This window comes from Narcine bancroftii, chromosome 11 (assembly GCF_036971445.1).
Source record: "Narcine bancroftii isolate sNarBan1 chromosome 11, sNarBan1.hap1, whole genome shotgun sequence".
Lineage (NCBI taxonomy): Eukaryota > Metazoa > Chordata > Chondrichthyes > Torpediniformes > Narcinidae > Narcine > Narcine bancroftii.
In genome coordinates, this window is record NC_091479.1 from 105381050 (window position 1) to 105401485 (window position 20436).

The 20436-nt window shown below is 48.0% G+C and overlaps 1 protein-coding gene across 1 annotated transcript in view; it reads right to left on the bottom strand.

Moving 5' to 3' along the window:
* Nucleotides 1-595: 595 nt before the first annotated feature.
* Nucleotides 596-20436, bottom strand: part of syt10 (synaptotagmin X) — a 30912-nt gene continuing 11071 nt past the window's right edge. Inside the window, exons 4-8 of the mRNA XM_069904473.1 lie at nucleotides 16431-16989; nucleotides 12783-12903; nucleotides 8452-8623; nucleotides 6440-6569; nucleotides 596-5590 (exon numbers count right to left, since the gene is read on the bottom strand). Of these exons, the coding sequence (XP_069760574.1) occupies nucleotides 5519-5590; nucleotides 6440-6569; nucleotides 8452-8623; nucleotides 12783-12903; nucleotides 16431-16989 (1054 nt within the window). The 3' untranslated portion in view covers nucleotides 596-5518. The remainder of the gene's footprint in view (nucleotides 5591-6439; nucleotides 6570-8451; nucleotides 8624-12782; nucleotides 12904-16430; nucleotides 16990-20436) is intronic.

Here is a 20436-nt window from a genome sequence, read left to right on the forward strand (position 1 = left end):
ACCCCTCATTCACTCACCCAGTGGTGCAGAGTAACCGAGAGCTCCTTGGTGTCTGGTGATCCTTGCCTCTGGTCCACCTGCACTCGGTCATAGAGCACAGCTGGGGTTGGAAAATGGTGATCTGTTCGAGGTAACAATCAGAAGACTCACAACCCTTAAAGAAGACATACCTGCTCATCTCAGTCTTAAGTAGGCACTCCCTGATTCTGCAATTAGACTCGGCCAGGAGAGGTGTGTCTTCCCTACTTCTCCATCAAGCACACACGAAAGCTTGGATGCTCGTCTTGGTGAAAAATTCTGGCCCAACACATTGACCATTCCTCTTCTCCCACAGCTACCACTCGTCCCGCTGAATTCTGCCAGCTGATTGGGCTTCACTTCCTCTGGATGCTGTGCAACCTGTTGAGTTTCTCCAGCACCTCTGCTTATGGTTCTCGTTACATTTCCCATTGCCTTCCTGTGTATTCTCCAGGCCACACAGAGCCCCTACATTTAAAAGGTCCCCACTCAACAGTGACGATAAAAATAACAGAGGTTATATCACCATTTTAAAATAATTATACATTTATTTATTTTCAAAATACATATTGCACAACTAAATTTGCTATATAATTTTGATGTAAATATGATTTTACAAAATATATCACAAACTGTACACTTCATCACACATTAATCACCCACCTGTGACTGTAACATGTAATGCCCAGGTCCACACACGGAACCTAATCAACAGAGCATCAAGTAGACTGGGAGTGAAGAGCAGGAAGATATTCGAGACAATATAGCTCACGTTGACAGCAAACGGACAACTGAGGCAGGCTGAAGCTCACAAACAGAGCACCCCACTTGAACAATATTTACTGCTGAGGTTGGGACATTGAACCACTGCATGAGAGGCACAAAACACCACCTCTTTACACTCCGGTGGGGGGGGGGTTAATTAAATGGCACCTTCGCCCATTTATACTTGCAATGACTTTAATCGTGGGCATGTTGAGGAAAATCTGACATTTCCAATGTGACCAATCACATTTACAAAGATAAACCTCAGGCAATTCTGTTTTTTATAATAGGCTGGACAAATAGTGTGACTGTGCCAGATTGAGACAAATTTCGATGACCAAGACCTCTACTTCAGCACAGCTTCTCTCACTTTACCAGTGCTGTTCTGTTCAAAAAAGTCTTGCAATATTAGAGCAGCTTTTGGATACATTTCAGAAGAGCTTCACAGCCGCTCTGAAGTTGCTGCTATTGTAATACAATAAACAACAGCTGATATACAGCTTGATGCCAAATTACAGAGGGTTAAAACCAGTTTGGTATTTTTCAGCTGGGGGTGAAGCGGTTGACCAACTCACACAGCTTTCTAAGCCCTTGTTTATAGTGTAACTTACAGAGCTGATCCCCACCATTTGCAAGGTCACACTGTGGAATTGGTAAAAGAATTAGCTATGGTTAATGGCATTGCAAATATAGGATCCTGGCTTGTATTGAAGAATTAAACAGACTTATCTTAGACCATCTCATTCAGACTGCAGTTTATCTGTCTGGGGTAGATCAAGTCAAAGTAAATTGGTCATCTTCACCAAGTGTGATCTCAGCCCCAAATAAAGCAAGAACCATATGCTTTCAGCTGATGAAGTGTGGCTCCTGTGTGGGCTCATCAGTGCTATGATTTTGAGTTGAATCCTCTATGTTGATATTTAAAGGATTTCACATTAATGACAAGATGCAAGTGAAACTTTTTCAGTTCCACACCGGAGAAAAAAGGATGGAAGATTCCACACATTCCCAGCGAGGGAGGTAAACAGAAGAGTGACTGAGTAACACCCAGGTAGTCAATCAGTGTTTCAGCCATGAGGTGTGGATGGGACCAGAGAGCCCAGGGTTCACTGCCCCATCCCAATTGAGAGTGCTCAGGAGTCGACCAGATGGTGGGGGGTCTGGAATCACACATGGAGAGCGCCAACTTTGCTTCTCTGGAGAATATGAATGGACCCGCTTTGTAACAACCAGGCCCCTTCACAATTGAGAATTTTAATTCCAGATTTATTTAATTATGCAAGTTTTCCATTGCCATTGTTGGATTTGGCATGAATGGGGTGAATGTATCAGATAACAAATGGATATAGACCATGTGCAGGGAGATGCTTTAAATTTGTATTGTGGCATGCACAGACATCTTCCTATGTCCTAGAACCAAATGGCCAACATTTTCAATTCTCCAGTCTCCTAGCACAAGGAATCCACGTCATGCATATGTATGTGGAACAAGTCCCAAATATTTGAAGATCAGAATTCAACACTGCAGTGCATTATCTTTTGATTTGTTTTAAATCTCTGTGCAACATCCCAGGAGAAATGATTCTACCTATAGAACAGAGGAGTGCTTGTCCTTGGATCTCGGGGAAAGTGGGACTGTTCACATGTGGGCGAGCACAGCAAACTTGTCTCCATGCACAGAGAGGTAACAGGAGGATTGCGGAAAGCATTCGTTTTAAAACCCGGGTTTCCCCTCCGTCTCAGTCGACAGGAGTCTCTGCCATCCCTGCTCCATACCAACCTCTCCTCTCTGCCACTCCAAGGAGAGGCCTCCCCAGTCCTTAGGCTGCACCCAAAGAGACCCATGGAAATGGGAACAGGAGTGGCCCAGGTCCTCCAGCCTGCAGTCAAGTTTATTATCATTCTTCCCATAAGCTGAGGACACATTCACCACCATGCCAGTATACAAAGAGTGGGAATGCTTCATTTTCCACAATCCCACACTCATCCAAAAGGCCTTTGGGTTCTCTAAAAATAAAATTCCTTTACCGACCACTCAACCCCTCTGTTCTCTGCTGGGATTTCTCCTCCACACCTGCATCTTCTGCTGCCTCTCCACCAAACCCTGGTACCATCTCCTTTCCTCACAGTTTATCCTCTTTAATCAAACTCTGCCCATTCCCTCAGAGATCTGCTCAGCCACAGCCAGTTCCATGGCTCCATGAACCACACCTTGGAACCTTTCCTGATGGAGGAGGAGACAATAGCTGAAACTTTCAACTCTCACTGAACCATAGAACACTGTAGAAAAGGCCCTTCAGTCCATCTAGTCTGTGCCAAAATATTATTCTGACTAGTCCCACTGACCTGCACCCAGTCCATAGCCCTCCATATCCCTCCCATCCATATATCTGTCCAAATTTTGTTTAAATGTTAAAAATGAGCCCACATTCACCATTTCAGCTGGCAGCTCATTCCACACTCCCACCACTCTCTATGTGAAGAAGTTCCCCCTAATGTTCCCTTTAAACATTTCCCCTTTCACCCTTAGCCCACGTCCTCTAGTTCTTGTCTCACCTACCCTCAGTAGGAAAAGCCTACTTACATTCATTTAATCTGTACCTCTATCAAATCTCCCCTCAATCTCTGACACACCAGTCCAATAAAGAATGAATCAACTTGACCTGGATTCATTCAGGAGCGTAAGTTACCTGAGCTCAAAGATCCTACTGGAATACACTCCCAGCTCAGGTATGCAGGGCTTAGGTGGGGCAGCTAGGCTCTGGTGGTCTGCCTCTGGGGAGGGGGTGACCCTCTCTCTCAATGTTCAAACTGTTCACTGTGAGATTTTTAACTGGCTTTAAAACCAAAGGGTATGTGATTAGTGCAAGAAGTGGCTCCCACTACTGCAACCTTATTAATGGTGGTGGAGGAGAGAGGGCTGAAAGGCCTACCCCAATCCTGTTTTCTATCTCCCTAAGCATTACACTGGGGAGCACAGGCATTAAATACAGGATATAATGTTTGTGCTACCAGTATCTATTTGAAGAAGTTGACCCCTCCCCCACACAGTGGGGTCAGACTGGGGGGAGGGGGGGGGGTTAAATCCCTCCCCTGCAGTGTCAGGTATCAGACTTGGGGGGGGGGTCTGAGACCCTACCCCCACAGTGTGGGGTCAGACTGGGGATCTCAGACCCCTCCCCACATTGTGGGGTATTGGACAGGGTTTCAGACCCCTCCCCATTGCTTGGGGTATCGGACTGGGTCTCTGTGGCTTACACCTGTCCATCTCTGCCAGTGGATGCTGTGACATCAGTGGCTTCCTAATGTGAAGCCAGCACTGTGATCGCAGCAGCTCCCACTGCCAGATATAAAGGACACTCGAGCGGTTCCAAGGTAACTGCACCATGGCAACCAACTCCTACCTTGGGCTCATCATTGAGCACTTCAGCTGCAGGAGGGATAGGGAGCAGAGGACAGCACGCTGTCAGTCAGAGAGGGCTGAATTGTTTCACTGTTACACTCCACACCTGGAAATGAACCATTGCTTGCTCGGGGGCAAACGCCAGCAAAGGGAAGTGTAACCTGTTGGGGTGGTTGCACGGATCAGATGTGATCTCAGCAAACAACCAGGACAGGGCTCCACGAGGAGATTCAAAGAGGCAGTGTGGTGGGCAGGGGAGAGGACCTGTGGTGGGAGTCCAGAACATATCCTGAGCTGAGATGTCAATAGACCCTACAGGAAACATTTCCTCACCTGAAGGAATTGGGGGTGGGTGGGGGTGGCTCAAGATCCTGCTGTCCCACTTAGACAAACGCATGGGGCCCTGTGCAAAGCCTCAAACTCTGATTAAAAGGCCATCGTCAGGTGAAGTGTTGAAGGCCACAAGCCAGAGGTTGGGCAGCTGCAGTAGCTCGGCCACGCAGGACCACCCAGCTGTGGGTCGGGTTGGGTCAGGCAGAGGGTTTGCTGTGGACTGGGTTGAGCTGGCTCGTTGCTTGGTAATTCAGTCCTCCTATCTCCCAGCCACACCACCCCATGTCATCTTGAGTCTGAGCTTTACCAACAGTCAATTAGACAATGACAATGTTATTGCCGAGAGGTTGGGACTCTGGGGCCAGATCACATGTAACAGTGTTGTCGACCTGACCTGAACTACTTTCTCCAAATTCCTGATGGCCCACCCATCGGTTGGCGTAGCAGTTAGCACGACACTGTTACAGCGCCAGTGATCAGGAACAGGGTTGAATTCCTGCACTCTCTGTAAGAAGTTTGTACCTTCTCCCAGTGTCTGTGTGGGATTTGTCAAGAGGCTCCAGTTTCTTCCTATTGTTCAAAACGTACTGGGGGTTGTAGGTTAATTGGGTGTATTTGGGCGGGACAGGCTCATGGGCCCAAATGGGCTGTTACCGAGCTGTATGTCTACTATCCCGGAACTCCGTGTTGTGATCCACCGCCCCCTAACTTTCTCTGCATTCGATGACGTCACCTACCATGACAAATTGATTACTTAAACAGAAAGTGGATCTCAACATTGGCAAATAACTCACAAAAAGACAAGGTGCTTGTTCAGAAAGAATCCAATAATTTCCAAAGGGATCTACTCCAACCCTTTGGCAGCCACCAGAGGTCCGAGGCAACCCCAGCAAACCTGCCCTGTGGGAGATCCATGGGATTGTTTCCAGTCTCCACAGTCCCTTCTGTTGGTGCCTGGTGGACTGGACACAGGTTTCTGGGCTTGGGAACATGCTGCTCCTATGGTGAAGGTTGCAGTTTTGGAGACGGACAGGATCCTTGGCTGTCAAAACTCGTCGCTCGTCCTGGAGCCTGGAACAGAATCAGTTCAGAGCAGAATTACCCCAAAAGTCAGTCAGCATGGATGGTGATCATTGCTCAGTTCGACTTGCATTCCTGGTTTCACCTTGTCGTGCCTGGATTCATGAATAATGAAGATATTCCACAAGGCTAACATTCCCAGGTCCCAGGCCTCTGAGTGTCCAAGGACAACATTCCCAGCACTCGGGCCTCTGTATGGCCAAGGCTGTCATTTTCAGGTCCTGGGCTTTGGTTACACATGGACAGTTCCACAGGACGTGCCACATACAGGACCCACACCCGAATGTCGACACAGACTCCATCCCAAGCAGATCAGCATGAGCAGGTAGTCAATACCATTCCAAGGAATTTCTGGCCAATGCCCACAAAGTGGAGAAGGAGCTCGGGAGGGTCATCAACCTTGAGTCCACACAGAGTCCCTGTGCGTATGGTAGAAACTCCCTCCCCCCCACAACTCCAGTGAAAGCAAGTCATCCTCAACTCGGGGTCGACCTTACTTAAGGTGGTGTGTGAGTGGGAAGGGAATTTGAATACCACTGCTCTAGTCCCAATTGTTACTAAAATTATTTGCTTGAGAAAAATTGTAATTGGCTCATTTCCTTTGGAGTTCTGAAATGAGTCAATTAGGGACAATTAAAATAGTGGTTTTCAAACCTTTTCTTTCCACCCACATACCACCTTAAGCAATCCCTTACTAATCACAGAGCAGCTAAGGCCTAGGGATTACTTAAAGTGGGATGTGAGTGGAAAGAAAAAGTGTTTGAAAACCTTTACTCTACAGCTTCCAATATCACTGTTCTTCATCAACAAGGGACTTTGTGTGGGGTAGGGGCCCATTACCTCTGCCAGTGGGTGCCAGTGGGCAATGGGTTTCCGGGGGTATGCCAACATTTCATTCCAGTGCTCTCGTCCAAGTCCCTCGGCATCCAGTCCAACTCGACACATGCCAATGACTTCGTTGTGACCAACTCTGTGGGTGGGCAGAACGAACAAGTTATTGTGGTCCACACAAGGAGAGCAGGGCCACAGCAACCACTCCCACGGCCTACCATTGTCCCAACCACACCCTGAGCCCACCCACCACCACCCACACACAGTGGCTGCAGCGTCCCACTGACCCAGGCTACTCCAGCAACACCTTCCAACATACCTCCACTCCCACCACCAACAAACTGAGTCACACACCACCCTGACCGGAGAATACACCATTGGATGCTGGTGCGGACCCACAAAGACCGGGGAGCAAAGACACACTGCTCCGTGGGATTCCATCTACCCAGTCCAACTGCCATCCACTCCATACAGGCTTTGAACGGCCTGTTAAAAGAGCCGTTTTATTTAAAGTCTGCCACTGCGGGGTCTGCACCTAGGATTGACAGCAGCCATGAGGGATTGGAGACTCCAGGGAGGTGGAGGACTGGCACAGGGCACCAGAAAACGAGGAGACCACCCCCACTTGTTTAAGAAGGAGAACCAGAGGAGACAGCCCACAGGATGGTGAAGGAACCACACAGGTGGTGACTCGAAGTGAGGAACCCATGAAGGCTGTGGGCTGCTGGAGACTGCGGTCAAAGGTCTCGCGCCGGGTTGCAGACTGCTGGAGACTGGCTGAAGGGGTACCAGGTATCTGAAAGGGGTTGAGAGAGCGTGCCGATAGCGCTGAAGGGTCCCTAATTGTATCAGAGGTTCGGATCTGGAGCTCATACTATCAATGATTTGGAGTGAATTCTGTGCAGATGCAGGTGCCAGTGGGGAGCACTGGAGGCGAATCTGCAGACACTCAGTAACTCCGGGGGAACTCTCTTTTTGCTTCTCTTTCTCTAACTGTAAGAGGCGCTTCAGGCAATTTCTGCCAATGGCGAATCTGTCTGCCTTACGGCAGGCAAAAACAATTCCATGTAATATGACCCTGTTTTATTACACAACAATAAATTGAATGTTGAATGTTGGGTTCCCCCTCCCTGACAGCACTACCACCTTCCCAAGGGCCACTGGGGATGCACTGTAACCTGGCCTTGCCAACACCACCGTGTCCATGAGGAACAAAAGGTGATCCTTGGGGAGCAATCATTCCCCAGCCCTCACCAACCTGGTCCTTCACAGCTCTGAACCATGGAAAACCAGGAGATGATGGCCAGTTCTTTTACATTCACTCTTCCCATCCCTCCTAGGCCTGGTGATGGGTGTGCCAACTGGAAGAATGGTTTTACTGCCCAGTGCCACAACATCTTCCATCTGACAGCAGCTTTGAGAATGAGACCTTCCCAGCCATGCTCAAAAACAATTTACGTGGCCGCTATCTCAGCCACCACCCACTTCCATCAACAGTTCTACTTTGGACCCCACTCTGCCCTTCCACTCCCTGATAGCCCTCTTAGAGTCCACTCTGCCCAACCACTTCCTGATGGCCCTCTAACAGTTCAGTTCTATCACCCTGATAGCCCTCTGGTAGTCCATTCTTCCCCATCACCCCTGATAGCCCTTCGAATGCCCACTCTGCCCCACCACTCTCCTTATAGCCCTCTGGTAGTCCATTCTTCGCCATCACCCCTGATAGCCCTTCGAATGCCCACTCTGCCCCACCACTCTCCTTATAGCCCTCTGGTAGTCCATTCTTCCCCATCACCCCTGATAGCCCTTCGAATGTCCACTCTGCCCCACCACTCTCCTGATAGCCCTCTGATTCCCTTTAACTTTGGCCACAAATCTCTTCCTTCTGCTCACAGGAGAACTTCCATCATCCACATCCCTCCTGATGGAGCACAGTCCCACCGATATTCGCTGCTACCATTCCAGACCTTCTCCAATAATGGTACTGTTTGAGAGGAAGTGTGGAGGAGGGGGAGACTCACCGATCATAGTCCATCACTGTAATGGACAAGCTGACCTGCTCCATGCTGTCAGGGGGGATGTCGAAGATTATGGCCTCATTGTAAATGGGGTTGAGAGTGTTCTTCTTTGTGGAAGTTTTTCGTTTCTTCAATCGTTTTCCATCGCAGATGAGAGAGACTTTGACATAGGGGTCTGAAAGGCAGAGAGTTTTAATACGAGACGTAGGAGGCTGCAGATATTGAAATTGAAGCCCACAAGACATAGGAGTGGAATTAGGCCATTCAACCCATCGAGGCAGCCCCACCATTCCATCATGACTGATTTACTATCCTTTTCAACCCTATTCTCGTGCCTTTTTCCTGTAATCCTTGATTCTCTTCCTGATCAAAAACTTATCTCATTCTTAAACATCCCCAATGACCTGGCCTCCACTACTGTCCATGGCAACAAATTCCACAGATTCACTGGCCTCTGGGTAAAGAAATCCCTCCTCTGTTCTAAAGGGACATGTTTGAATTCTCCCCCACCCCAGGAAACATCCTCTTCATGTCCGCTCTATCCAGGCCTTTCAGTATTCAACAGGTTTCAATGAGCTCGTCCTCGTCCTTCTAAACTCCAGTGGGTACATTCCCAGAGCCACCAAAAGCTCCTTGAATGATAACCCTTTCATCCAGGATTCATTCAAGTGAACCTCCTCTGGACCCTCTCCAATGCCAACACATCCTTCCCAAGATAAGGAACACAAAATTGCTCACAGAACACACAATATACTGGAGGAATCCAGCAGGCCGACCAGGGAGAGGGGGAGAGGGGGAATAGTCCATGTTTCACATTGGAACCCTTCCTCAGGGCTGAGATTGTGAGGGCACAATCAGTCCTGCAAGAGTCACTCACTTCCTGACAGCCCAAGGCCATTCCACCATATACTAGATCAGGAGGGTGCTGGATAAGGGACATCCAACAACAATGAAGAACTCGCCAGCTTCCCGAACTGAACCAGTAACAAGACCATACACACACTCCTACAGAGTGCACCCTCCCTGCACTGGGTATCCCAGTTACTTCAATTTAATTTGTCATCCAATTGGACCAGTACAAGCTGACAAAACAGTGTTCTCCAGTCCATGGTGTAAACAGAGTCCAAAACACACATACAGACGTAATGCACATATCTTTGGCTTGGCTTCGCGGACGAAGATTTATGGAGGGGGTAAAAAGTCCACGTCAGCTGCAGGCTCGTTTGTGGCTGACCAGTCCGATGCGGGACAGGCAGACACGATTGCAGCGGTTGCAAGGGAAAATTGGTTGGTTGGGGTTGGGTGTTGGGTTTTTCCTCCTTTGCCTTTTGTCAGTGAGGTGGGCTCTGCGGTCTTCTTCAAAGGAGGCTGCTGCCCGCCAAACTGTGAGGCGCCAAGATGCACGGTTTGAGGCGTTATCAGCCCACTGGCGGTGGTCAATGTGGCAGGCACCAAGAGATTTCTTTAGGCAGTCCTTGTACCTTTTCTTTGGTGCACCTCTGTCACGGTGGCCAGTGGAGAGCTCGCCATATAATACGATCTTGGGAAGGCGATGGTCCTCCATTCTGGAGACGTGACCCATCCAGCGCAGCTGGATCTTCAGCAGCGTGGACTCGATGCTGTCGACCTCTGCCATCTCGAGTACTTCGACGTTAGGGGTGTGAGCGCTCCAATGGATGTTGAGGATGGAGCGGAGACAACGCTGGTGGAAGCGTTCTAGGAGCCGTAGGTGGTGCCAGTAGAGGACCCATGATTCGGAGCCGAACAGGAGTGTGGGTATGACAACGGCTCTGTATACGCTTATCTTTGTGAGGTTTTTCAGTTGGTTGTTTTTCCAGACTCTTTTGTGTAGTCTTCCAAAGGCGCTATTTGCCTTGGCGAGTCTGTTGTCTATCTCATTGTCGATCCTTGCATCTGATTAAATGGTGCAGCCGAGATAGGTAAACTGGTTGACCGTTTTGAGTTTTGTGTGCCCGATGGAGATGTGGGGGGGCTGGTAGTCATGGTGGGGAGCTGGCTGATGGAGGACCTCAGTTTTCTTCAGGCTGACTTCCAGGCCAAACATTTTGGCAGTTTCCGCAAAGCAGGACGTCAAGCGCTGAAGAGCTGGCTCTGAATGGGCAACTAAAGCGGCATCATCTGCAAAGAGTAGTTCACGGACAAGTTTCTCTTGTGTCTTGGTGTGAGCTTGCAGGCGCCTCAGATTGAAGAGACTGCCATCCGTGCGGTACCGGATGTAAACAGCGTCTTCATTGTTGGGGTCTTTCATGGCTTGGTTCAGCATCATGCTGAAGAAGATTGAAAAGAGGGTTGGTGCGAGAACACATGTACATATACAGTCATGCGTCACTTAATGTCCACAACAGGTTCTGTGAGTTAGGACGTTATGTGATTTGGACGCGTGTGAACACCATACTACATACTAAGGACAGGTAATGAAAAATGGTATGTATGGGTGTCGGGGGAATTGAATCATTCCTCGACAGCAGCATTTGGTGCTGCGGTATTCCTGCAGTAGAATGATTGTTACTGCCCATTTTCATCTACTAGGTTGCAGCCTTGAACATCATTAATTTTGTACTAGAGCATTTACTGGGATGTTGCCGAGTCTTCAGGAGTTGAGTTACAGGGAAAGATTAAACAAGTTAGGACTTTACTTTATTCCTTGGAGCGTAGATGAATGAGAGGAGATTTGATCGAGATTTACCAAAATTATGAGGGGTATAGACAGAATAAATGCAAGTAGGCTCTTTCCACTTAGATTAGGAGAGATAAATATGAAAGAACATGGCTTTAGGGTGAAAGGGGAGAGGTTTATGGAGAGCATTAAGGGGAATTTCTTGGGAGTGTGGAATGAGGGTGGACTGAGCTGCCATCTGATGTGGTAAATGGGAGCTCACTCTTAAGAATAAATTGGATAGATACATGGATAGAAGAGGTCTGGAGGGTTATGGAGTGGGTGCAGGTCAATCAGAAAAGCGAAATAATGTTTCAACACAGACTAGAAGGGCCAAATGGCCTGTTTTCTGTGGAGTAGTGTTCTAGAGTGCCTATATCGGGTTCATTTTCTGCAACACTTCTGCTGGATGCCTGGAGTTCTTCAGTCTTGTGGTAGCAGTTCTGTCAGTGTATGTGACAAGAAGCATTTTGCAGTAAACACACACAGATAGGCACGTCCAAAACTAGAGGGCACAGGTTTAAGAGGGGAAGGGTTTAAAGAGACCTAAGGGACAGGTTTTCCCCACACATAGAGGGGTGGGTATGTGCAACAAACTGCAAGAGGAAGTGGGAGAGACAGGTCCAATTATGTTTAAAGACATTTGGACAGATCCAAAGATAGGAGATGTTCAACCATGTAACAATTACAGCACGGAAACAGGCCACTTCGGCCCTTCTAGTCCACACTGAACTAAGTACTCTCCTCTAGTCCCACCTACCTGCACCATGCCCATAACCCTCCATTCCCCTCCCATCCATATACCTATCCAATTTTTCCTTAAATGATACGATGGACCCTGCTGCCACTACTTCTCGTGGAAGTTCATTCCACCCAGCCACCACTCACTGAGTGGAGAAGTTCCCCCTCATGTTACTTTTAAACTTTTGCCCTTTAACTCTTAACTCATAACCTCTTATTTCAATCTCTCCTACCCTCAATGGAAAAAGCCTCTCCACATCAACTCTATCCCCTCATAATCTTAAATACCTCTATCAAATCCCTCCTCAACCTTGTACACGCCAAGGAATAAAGACTTAATCTACTGAATCTTTCAGTGTAATCTAAATGCTGAAACCCAAGTAACGTTTTTGTAAATCTTCTTTGCACTCTCTCTATCTTGTTGATATCCTTCCTACAAGTCGATGAACAGAACGCACATAGTATCTAAATTTGGCCTCACCAATGCCTTGAATAGTCTCAACGTCACTTCCCAACTCCTGTGTTCTATGCTTTGATATATAAAGGCCAGCATATTAAAAGCCATCTTCACCACCCTATCCACATGAGATTCTACCTTCAGGGAATGATGCACCGTTATTCCTAGATCAGGAAGATGCCTTGGCCAGCATGAACAAGTTGGGTCAAAGGGACCATGTCTGTGCTGCACAAGATCACTCTTGCTTTGAGTGAACAATAAAATCCACAGCTTCACTGGTGCTCATATCAAGCCTAGGACCAGGATTGGATGACACCTGGTGAAAACTTGCAACCCTCTCAGGTCACCTTTGCTCCCCTCATCCTCCAGCTACTCCCTTTGAAAACATTTGTTCCAAAGCGCTCTCTTTTGTTGAGCTCCTATGACAGGCCAGGAACCTAGCCTCACAGTTAACCTTACCAGAGAATCCGGTGATGTCCATGGCTTTAAGGTTCCTGCATTTGATGACGGTCAGGGTCATCCTTCCTGCTGTGGGAAGGTAGCACAGGGAGAACATGATCTCCCCCAAATCCACACTCTCCTGTGGGGAGGGACAATGATTAAAGAGACAAGCTTTAAAGCTTTGAAGGCAGAACTTTTCAACCACAATTCAAAATGGAAAAAGGAATTCTTCAAAGGAATCAGGATATCACACTGTACACCCAATATCTCTCAAACTCCAGAGATACTATCACTGTAGACCCTGGGATCTTGAACAAACAAGGAGACACTGCAGAGATTGGAGGGGCAGAACAACACATGACACTCTTCCTGGACACCTAACTCCCCGGAGGCATGAACATCGATTTTTCCAGTTTCAGTAACTCTATCTGGCCTCACTGATCCATTGCTTCTTCATCTGCTCCCAAGAGAAGTTCTTGCTTCTCTCTCTCACCTCCCCACCCCTCCCAGTGGTCTCTCCATCTCTCTGACCCTCTGTTCAATACCCTATCTCCTTTTAGCCTCTCTCCAGCTTCTCCCCTACCCCGCCCCCCCCACTTTTTCCCCCTCTCGATATACGGTACTTGATATCATCCAATTCTAGTCTCGATGCAGGGTCCCGACCCAAAACATAGAACATAACAGCACAGTACAGGCCCTTTGGCCCATGATGTTGTGCTGACTCAGGTATATAAAAACCCTCCCTTCCTTAAAACCCTCTATTATTCTTTCATCCACGTGTCTAAGAGTCTCTTAAACACTCCTATTGTTCCAGTCTCCAACATGACCCTTGTCAAGGCATTCCAGGTACTGGACTATCTCTCTCTGTGGATGCTGCCTGACCCACTGAGTCCATCTAGCTTCTCTTTGTGTGATCCTTAAGACTCCTCTCCCAGACCAGGAGCATGATCTGTCACATAACACATGGAGCGATGGATTGGATGGCCTCCACCTGTGACTGGCTTACTTGCAGTGGAAGTGATAGGTGACAGACCCAGATGCAGGGATGGCAGTCAGCCTTGGGCCCTTGATACCCTCCCATAGTTGGTTTAATTGCACAATTCCTCACGTTCCTGATCAAATTGAGGCAAAGAGACCAGCTTGCAGCACGTCTTCGGTGAGATTCTTGGCTGGGGTTGACTTGGGCAGTTTCCCAGTGTGATAGTCCAGATTCTATCATCAATGTGTATATGTACATATGTACAGATGGTCGTGTAGGATGACTGTGACTGGCTGAGAGTGTAGCCACACCTACTGGCAGGTCTTAAAGGATTGCTCCTAGCCAGACCAGGTCATTCTGGATTGGTCGACCTACTTGTGATACGCTCCAGTCTTTTAGTTAATAAAAGCCTTGGTTTGGATCAACAAGTCTTTGGTTCTTTCGACGTGCATTACACCCAGCACCTGCCATGCTCATGGAGGAAGTTAACTGGCGCTCACTTAACAAAGAATTACCAGGATTATTGCATTAGCGTCTGGCAATCAGGAATCCCAAAGGAAATTCTTTGCTATTTAATTTGATCCAAACATAATCACAATAAGCCTATTACTCCAGTTTTTGTCACAGGTTGCCCAAGATGTGTTTGACATTGGCTGTGAAATGAGCATTAAGAGCTCCCTTCACTCTAGTCTTCAATGGGTTAATGTCTTGGTTATGAAATATCTGGCAGTCAGAATTATCTTGGAGTCAATATTTGCACAACTGCCAGAACGTGGCTCTGAGATCACGAACAAGCATTTCAGAAATCTCCATCTTCCTCAGTCCTGCGGGTAATCAATGAAGACGATTAACAGCAACAACCTGCAGCTTTCATTAACTGTTTACACCATGGAGACCCTTTGTTCCCTCTACTCCAAGCCAGCCCTTCAGAAGGATTGCATTTGACCCATTGCCCCCAAATCCTGCAAGTTATCCTCTATAATAGTAAATTCCATTCACTACTGGAAGCTCTGGCTTATCCTGTTTGCACCCTAAGTGATGTCCAACAGGATATGAGAAGCAAGAGGATAGTGAGGGAGAGGGTAGGACCACTCAAGAGGGAATTTACATGGAATCAGAGGAAGTAGGCGAGGTATGGAGTACTTTGCATTGGTGTTCACCAAGGAGAAGGACGCAGAGGACAGTGAGATTGGGGAGGGGTGTGGTGTTATTCTAGGTCAGGCTGAAGGAGGCAGGAGAAGAGATGGTTGGGGTCAACAGATATCTTTGTATCCTCTCTAGTCACAGGCGAGGTCCCAGAGGGCCGGAGAGCAGCCAGTGTTGTTCCTTCATTAAAGTGCAATGGGGCTTAATAATTGGCCAGCAAGCTGGTGGTGGGAAAGCGTATGGAAAAGATACTTGGGATGCATTCACATCTGGAAAAGCATGGCCTGTCCCTTTAGTGATCTGAGTGACTGGCACAGAAGTGGCCAGGATAGTCAACCACGATCACACTGAGTGGTGGGACAGGAGAGAGGGGGTGAGTGGTTGCTGTGTTCCACCATGTATTGCTTTCATTCAGCCAGGTCAGTCTCTCACCCTGCCCCATATATGAAACCTCAGGATGCCCAAGGTTCTTCACTGCCAGTGACCAGCTCCTGACCTGTGGGGTCTCTGGGCAGCAACTAGCACACACAGAGCTGCAATCCACGAGAAACTCGGCAGGTCACACAACTTCATATTCAGAATCTTCAAGATACTTCTCCAACGTGGGGAGCCTCCATCCTCACCATCCCCACAGGCCATGTCCCAGATCCCAACCATTCTTCCTCAAATCCCCTTGCCTAAACCTATGCCCTCTAATTTCAAACACCTCTTCTCTGGGGAAAGTTTCCTATAACTTTATTGTATCGCCCACCCTGGAAAAGCCACAGCCGCCTCTGGAGACCAAAGCTGAATCATCTGTAACTGAAGCATGTCCTGCCGGGACTTCCTCTGGTGTGCTGCCCAGAACTGTTCACCAGCCGTGATCTAACCAATGTTTATATATAGTTGCACTGTGATCTCCCTGAGCCCCTCCACCACCCCATCTCTCTGAGATCCCCTACCTCAGGGTGCCTTGATGTCTTCTCTGCACCTGTGGACCTTCTACCCCTCGAAACCTCTCAAAGTTCAGCTCCTCATACTTATTTTAGGCTGCATTGGTTGGCCCATCTTACATCTAATTGATGTCATCCTCTGCCCCAGGGCAACTCTCCACCTACTCACCTCTACACTAGAATAAGGAAGGAAGCCTTTCTAAACACACGCCTGTGTGATCAGTGGTGTTGTAGGCTTTTTTTGTGTGGTTTGTGCTGTGAGATAAATCAAGACTCCTGAATGAACCCTTCGCTAGTAAAACATTGCCTCTGCTCTGACTGGACTCTCTCTGTATTTGTTCTACTATGTATGGGTTGACTAGCTGGATCTTTCACAGAACAAACTTTCTCACTGTGCCTCGGTACACATGACAACAAACTTAAACTAAGAATCGTGCCATGGGTTTATGAATGTTCCTCATTCGAGCATCGGACAGGGCAGAAGATCCTCGGGATGTTACACGTCTGGCCTTGTAGACAAGCTGGAGCTTCAACCCGCTAACTCCAGGCTCTGTGCATTCTCCCTGGATAACTGAGTGGGGGGAGGAAACTACGGGCAACAGCACTTACCGTCGTGACGCAGACAATGTCCCTCCAGATGGTGTCATCCTTGGGGAGCTCGAGCAGGTCAAACAGGTTGTCCACAATCACCTCCCCGACCAGGTCGTGCCTGGAGAAACGGTCAAAGTCAAAGACACTGAAGTGGAGCTTCCTGTTGTTCAGATGGTCAAAAGTGACAGGAAACTGGAAAGTCTCATTAAAGACAGGGTTCAGAGTCTTTCTGTGCACTCGTGTCTGGAATTTCTTCTTCCGATCTGGCAAGAGGTAAATTTTAACATAGGGATCCGAGGTTCCAGAATAGTCTTTTGCTGGCAAGTCTAAGCATTTAAGAATCGTTACGATCAAGTTCCCGTTCTCATAATCGTACTTCAGAGTTAGGTTTAACTTGCCACTGGTCTGTAGCTCCTCCTTGGCACCATCCTGTGAGTCAACGGATTTCTGTTTGTATAACTCTGGTTTAATGCGGCCGATGCTGGTGGTTGTCTCTCCGCGTGGCAGGCTGTCCGTGCTGAAGTCTACGCTGGATACATGCATCTGCCTTGGCAGGTGCCTTCTGAAGGAGTTGTGTCTGCATAGAAAAGGCAAATGATTCAGTCTCACCTTTGCGTGGCAGCACATTGTGAAGAAGGCACCCAACTTTCTAAATTGTCTAAGGAGATTCAGCATACCCCATCGAATTTCACTGTGGAAAGTTCACTGGACTGGTTGCATCACAGCCTGGTTTGGGTATTCAAACTCAGAACCCTTTAGAAGGTAGCAAACATAGCCAGGGTCGTCACAGGCAACAATCGCACGTCCACTGCAGACATCTCAAGAAGGCAGCCAACCTCATAAAGAAGGACCCCATGACCCTGGTCACAATCTCTTCTCATGACTCCCTTTGGGCAGAAGGTACAGAAGCCTGAAGACTGGCACCTCTGGGTTCAAGGACAGTTTCTATCCAACAGAGATAATGCTCATAAACCTTCCCTTGTTACACTGATCAGGGGCTGTTCCCACACCACAAAAGAACTGTTTGCACGATTGCAAGTCACTTTTTTCCACTAGTAGAACCATGAATATTTAGATCTAACCTGTGTATTAATTGTCTATTTGTATTTAATTTGATTAGTTTACTCCGATAGTGTTTTTTACAAGTACTTGTTGGGCTGCAGCATTAAGAATTTCCATGCATTGTACACTTTGTCTGACAATCAACTCATGATTGTGTCTGTTCCCCAATTCAACTCAGAATGTAGTGCTCACAGCTACAGAAACCCAGGTTCAGTCCTGGCCTCAGTCTCTGTCTGTGTGGAGTTTGCACGATCTCCCTGCATCTGCGTAGGTTTCCCTCAGTGTTTCCTTCACCTCCTGTAGATGTGTGTTAATTGGCTGCTGTAGATCTGCACGAGTTGATGGGAATGTAGGGAGAACAAAATTCCCCTGGAAAATGGGTGGCTGTGGACTGGCAGAGCTGAAGGGAGTTTCCATGCTGTTCTCTCTGTATCTCCAGGTTACAGCAGAGCTGACACGTAATGCAGTTCCTTCTCATCCAACACAGACTGAAACATCGGCATCTCACACAAATTCACCTTTCCATCCAGGTAATCACATCTGCCAGGTGTTTAACAATCCCGCTCCATGCTGTGTGGCCCTTCAGCCCACTGATTCCCCGCTGACCATCAACCCATTTACACTAATCCCACCTTACTCCCTCATACCCCCATAGATTTCCCCAAGGTTCTCCCACACCCCCACTTACTGGGAGCCAACGTACAGCAGCCAATTAATCCGCTGAACAGCATCGTCTTTGGGAGTGAGAGGAACTCCCAGAGAAACCGAGGTGGTCACAGAGAATATGCAAATGCCACGCAGACAGTGCCTGGGGTTGGGATCGAACTGGGGTCTCTGGGGCTGCAGCACAAACCTGTGTGGTCACAGGGAGAACAGACAAACTCCACACAGACAGCACCAGGGATCGGGATCAAACCAAGGTCTCTGGAGCTGCCAGGCAGCAGCACTACCTGGTGCACCATTTGACCACCAAATGCCCATCCCCTACACAAGCCACATTAACCATAGAAAAGGCTCAGCCAGGATGTTGACAGAGAAGTTGGGGGAGGGTCCCAGCCTCAGGACTGCTCCGCACCACAGATGAACTTTCCAGGTCTGGCCCTTGGCATCTTTCCCTGGGTCTGGGGACATGGCTGTGCTCGGGATCCAAGTCCTGCCCTGGTGGAATGTCGATTTTGGTCCTGCGCACGAGTCTCAGTGAGCAGTGGGTGAGTTGTTAACCCAGGCAGAACTGGAATAACTTGGGATACTCTCTAGTGAGCCACTCTCCTGCTGAGCAGAACAACACCTCGAGAAGGACCTGGGAACATGCTGCCTGAGACACGGGGTCAAAATAACGGAACTTGGGAGACACGGAATAATTCACAGGCAGAAAGTTTTGGGAGTGGATTTGGCAGCTTTTGAGAACAGGCAAGAAAATTTGCTGAAATGACTTCACCTACCCATACACAGTGGTTACGTGATGTAACATTTGGAGAAAATTAGATACATAGTAAGTTTCAATTTGTAAAGATATGGGGCCCGTTCATAGAATATTCTCATGATTGGAAGAATTAGGAATTTCTGAATGCTCTGGAGATTCTCTGCCCGATGTCTGGAGGTCACCATCAGATCCACAATTCCCCTTTTCTTCTACAAGGTAACCTTGATTAGAGGGAGGGGATCGATTAGATTTCGTTTTTAAGGGTTTTTTGGTTTGTTTTTCTTTTTTATCAGTTTTTTATTTGGATTAATTTGGTGAATATGGGTTTAACACCTGTTATCATAGATTAATTCACAAATTGTTTCACATGTGGATTAAGGAACTGTTCAATGACCCTTTTTTTGTCTGTATAAGATGACCTGTTTTTTTTAAATTTTGTATGTAAGTTTATACGTTGAACACAATAAACATATTTTAAAAAGGTGTTCGACATATAAAAGTGAGTGGGGTGAAGAGACAGTGAGGGGGCCACGGCTCATGCTCATCAGGTCAGCCAGCTGCTGACCCTGTGGAGAAGCTGCTCAACCAGGTGTGGCCTCCCCTCCCACGCACCATCCGCAGCTCTGCGGTGATGTGAGGTGGGGTTGTTCTGCTAGCACAGGTGAGCCACAACCCAGACTAAGTGCAAAGGAACCCACAGTGAGAGAACCCACACCATTGACCATGTTCCATGGCCTAATTGGGGGAAGGTCCCTCTGCTGGTCAACTGAGGTATGGCTGCTCTCAGGGAGGTTCAGACATGGTCTAACGTTCTGGCATAATTTGGGGTGCCTCCTCTGACCAACATGCTGAGGTGTCCCTCACATGACCTCTCCTGCAGGGCAGGGGAGCTTCAATCTTCTCCCGATACAACTGCAACCACAGGCAGTGTCACCTACTTCATTATCCACAGATCCCTGAACAGTCCCCAAACCTCTCTCTAATGGACACTAAAGACCTGGTTTGGACAAAATCTTCATTTTAGAGGCAAAAGGAGTCCATTCAACCCATCGAATCTGCTTCTATCATTGAATGAGACCATGGCTGATTTGATCAGCTCAACTTACCCACCTGTTCCCATTTTCCCTTCATTCCCTTATTATTTAAAAGGTTGACCTTTAAAGAGGGAGCACCCAATCCTTCCTTAAACAGAGAATTCCACAGATCCACCACTCTCTGGGAGAAGCAGTTCCTCCTCACCTCTGTCCTAAATCTGCTCCATGAATCTTGAGTCCACGTCCCCAGTTCTAGTCTCACCTGTCAGTGGGAACAACCTCCCTGCTCTGTCTGATTTTTTCAATGCTTTCTGGGTCTCGCCAACCTCTGAGAATAGGGTTTTGACACTCTTTACTTACTGAACCTCCACAGCAACACGGCCAAGTCATCACCCGTCGGTTTCTCCGTGACCCCCAGGTGACAATGACTCGCATTGTTGGCGGATTTCCTCCCCCTGCTCTCTCTGCTGCTCTGGAACTCAGAAGCACCCTCTCGAGCCTGGAG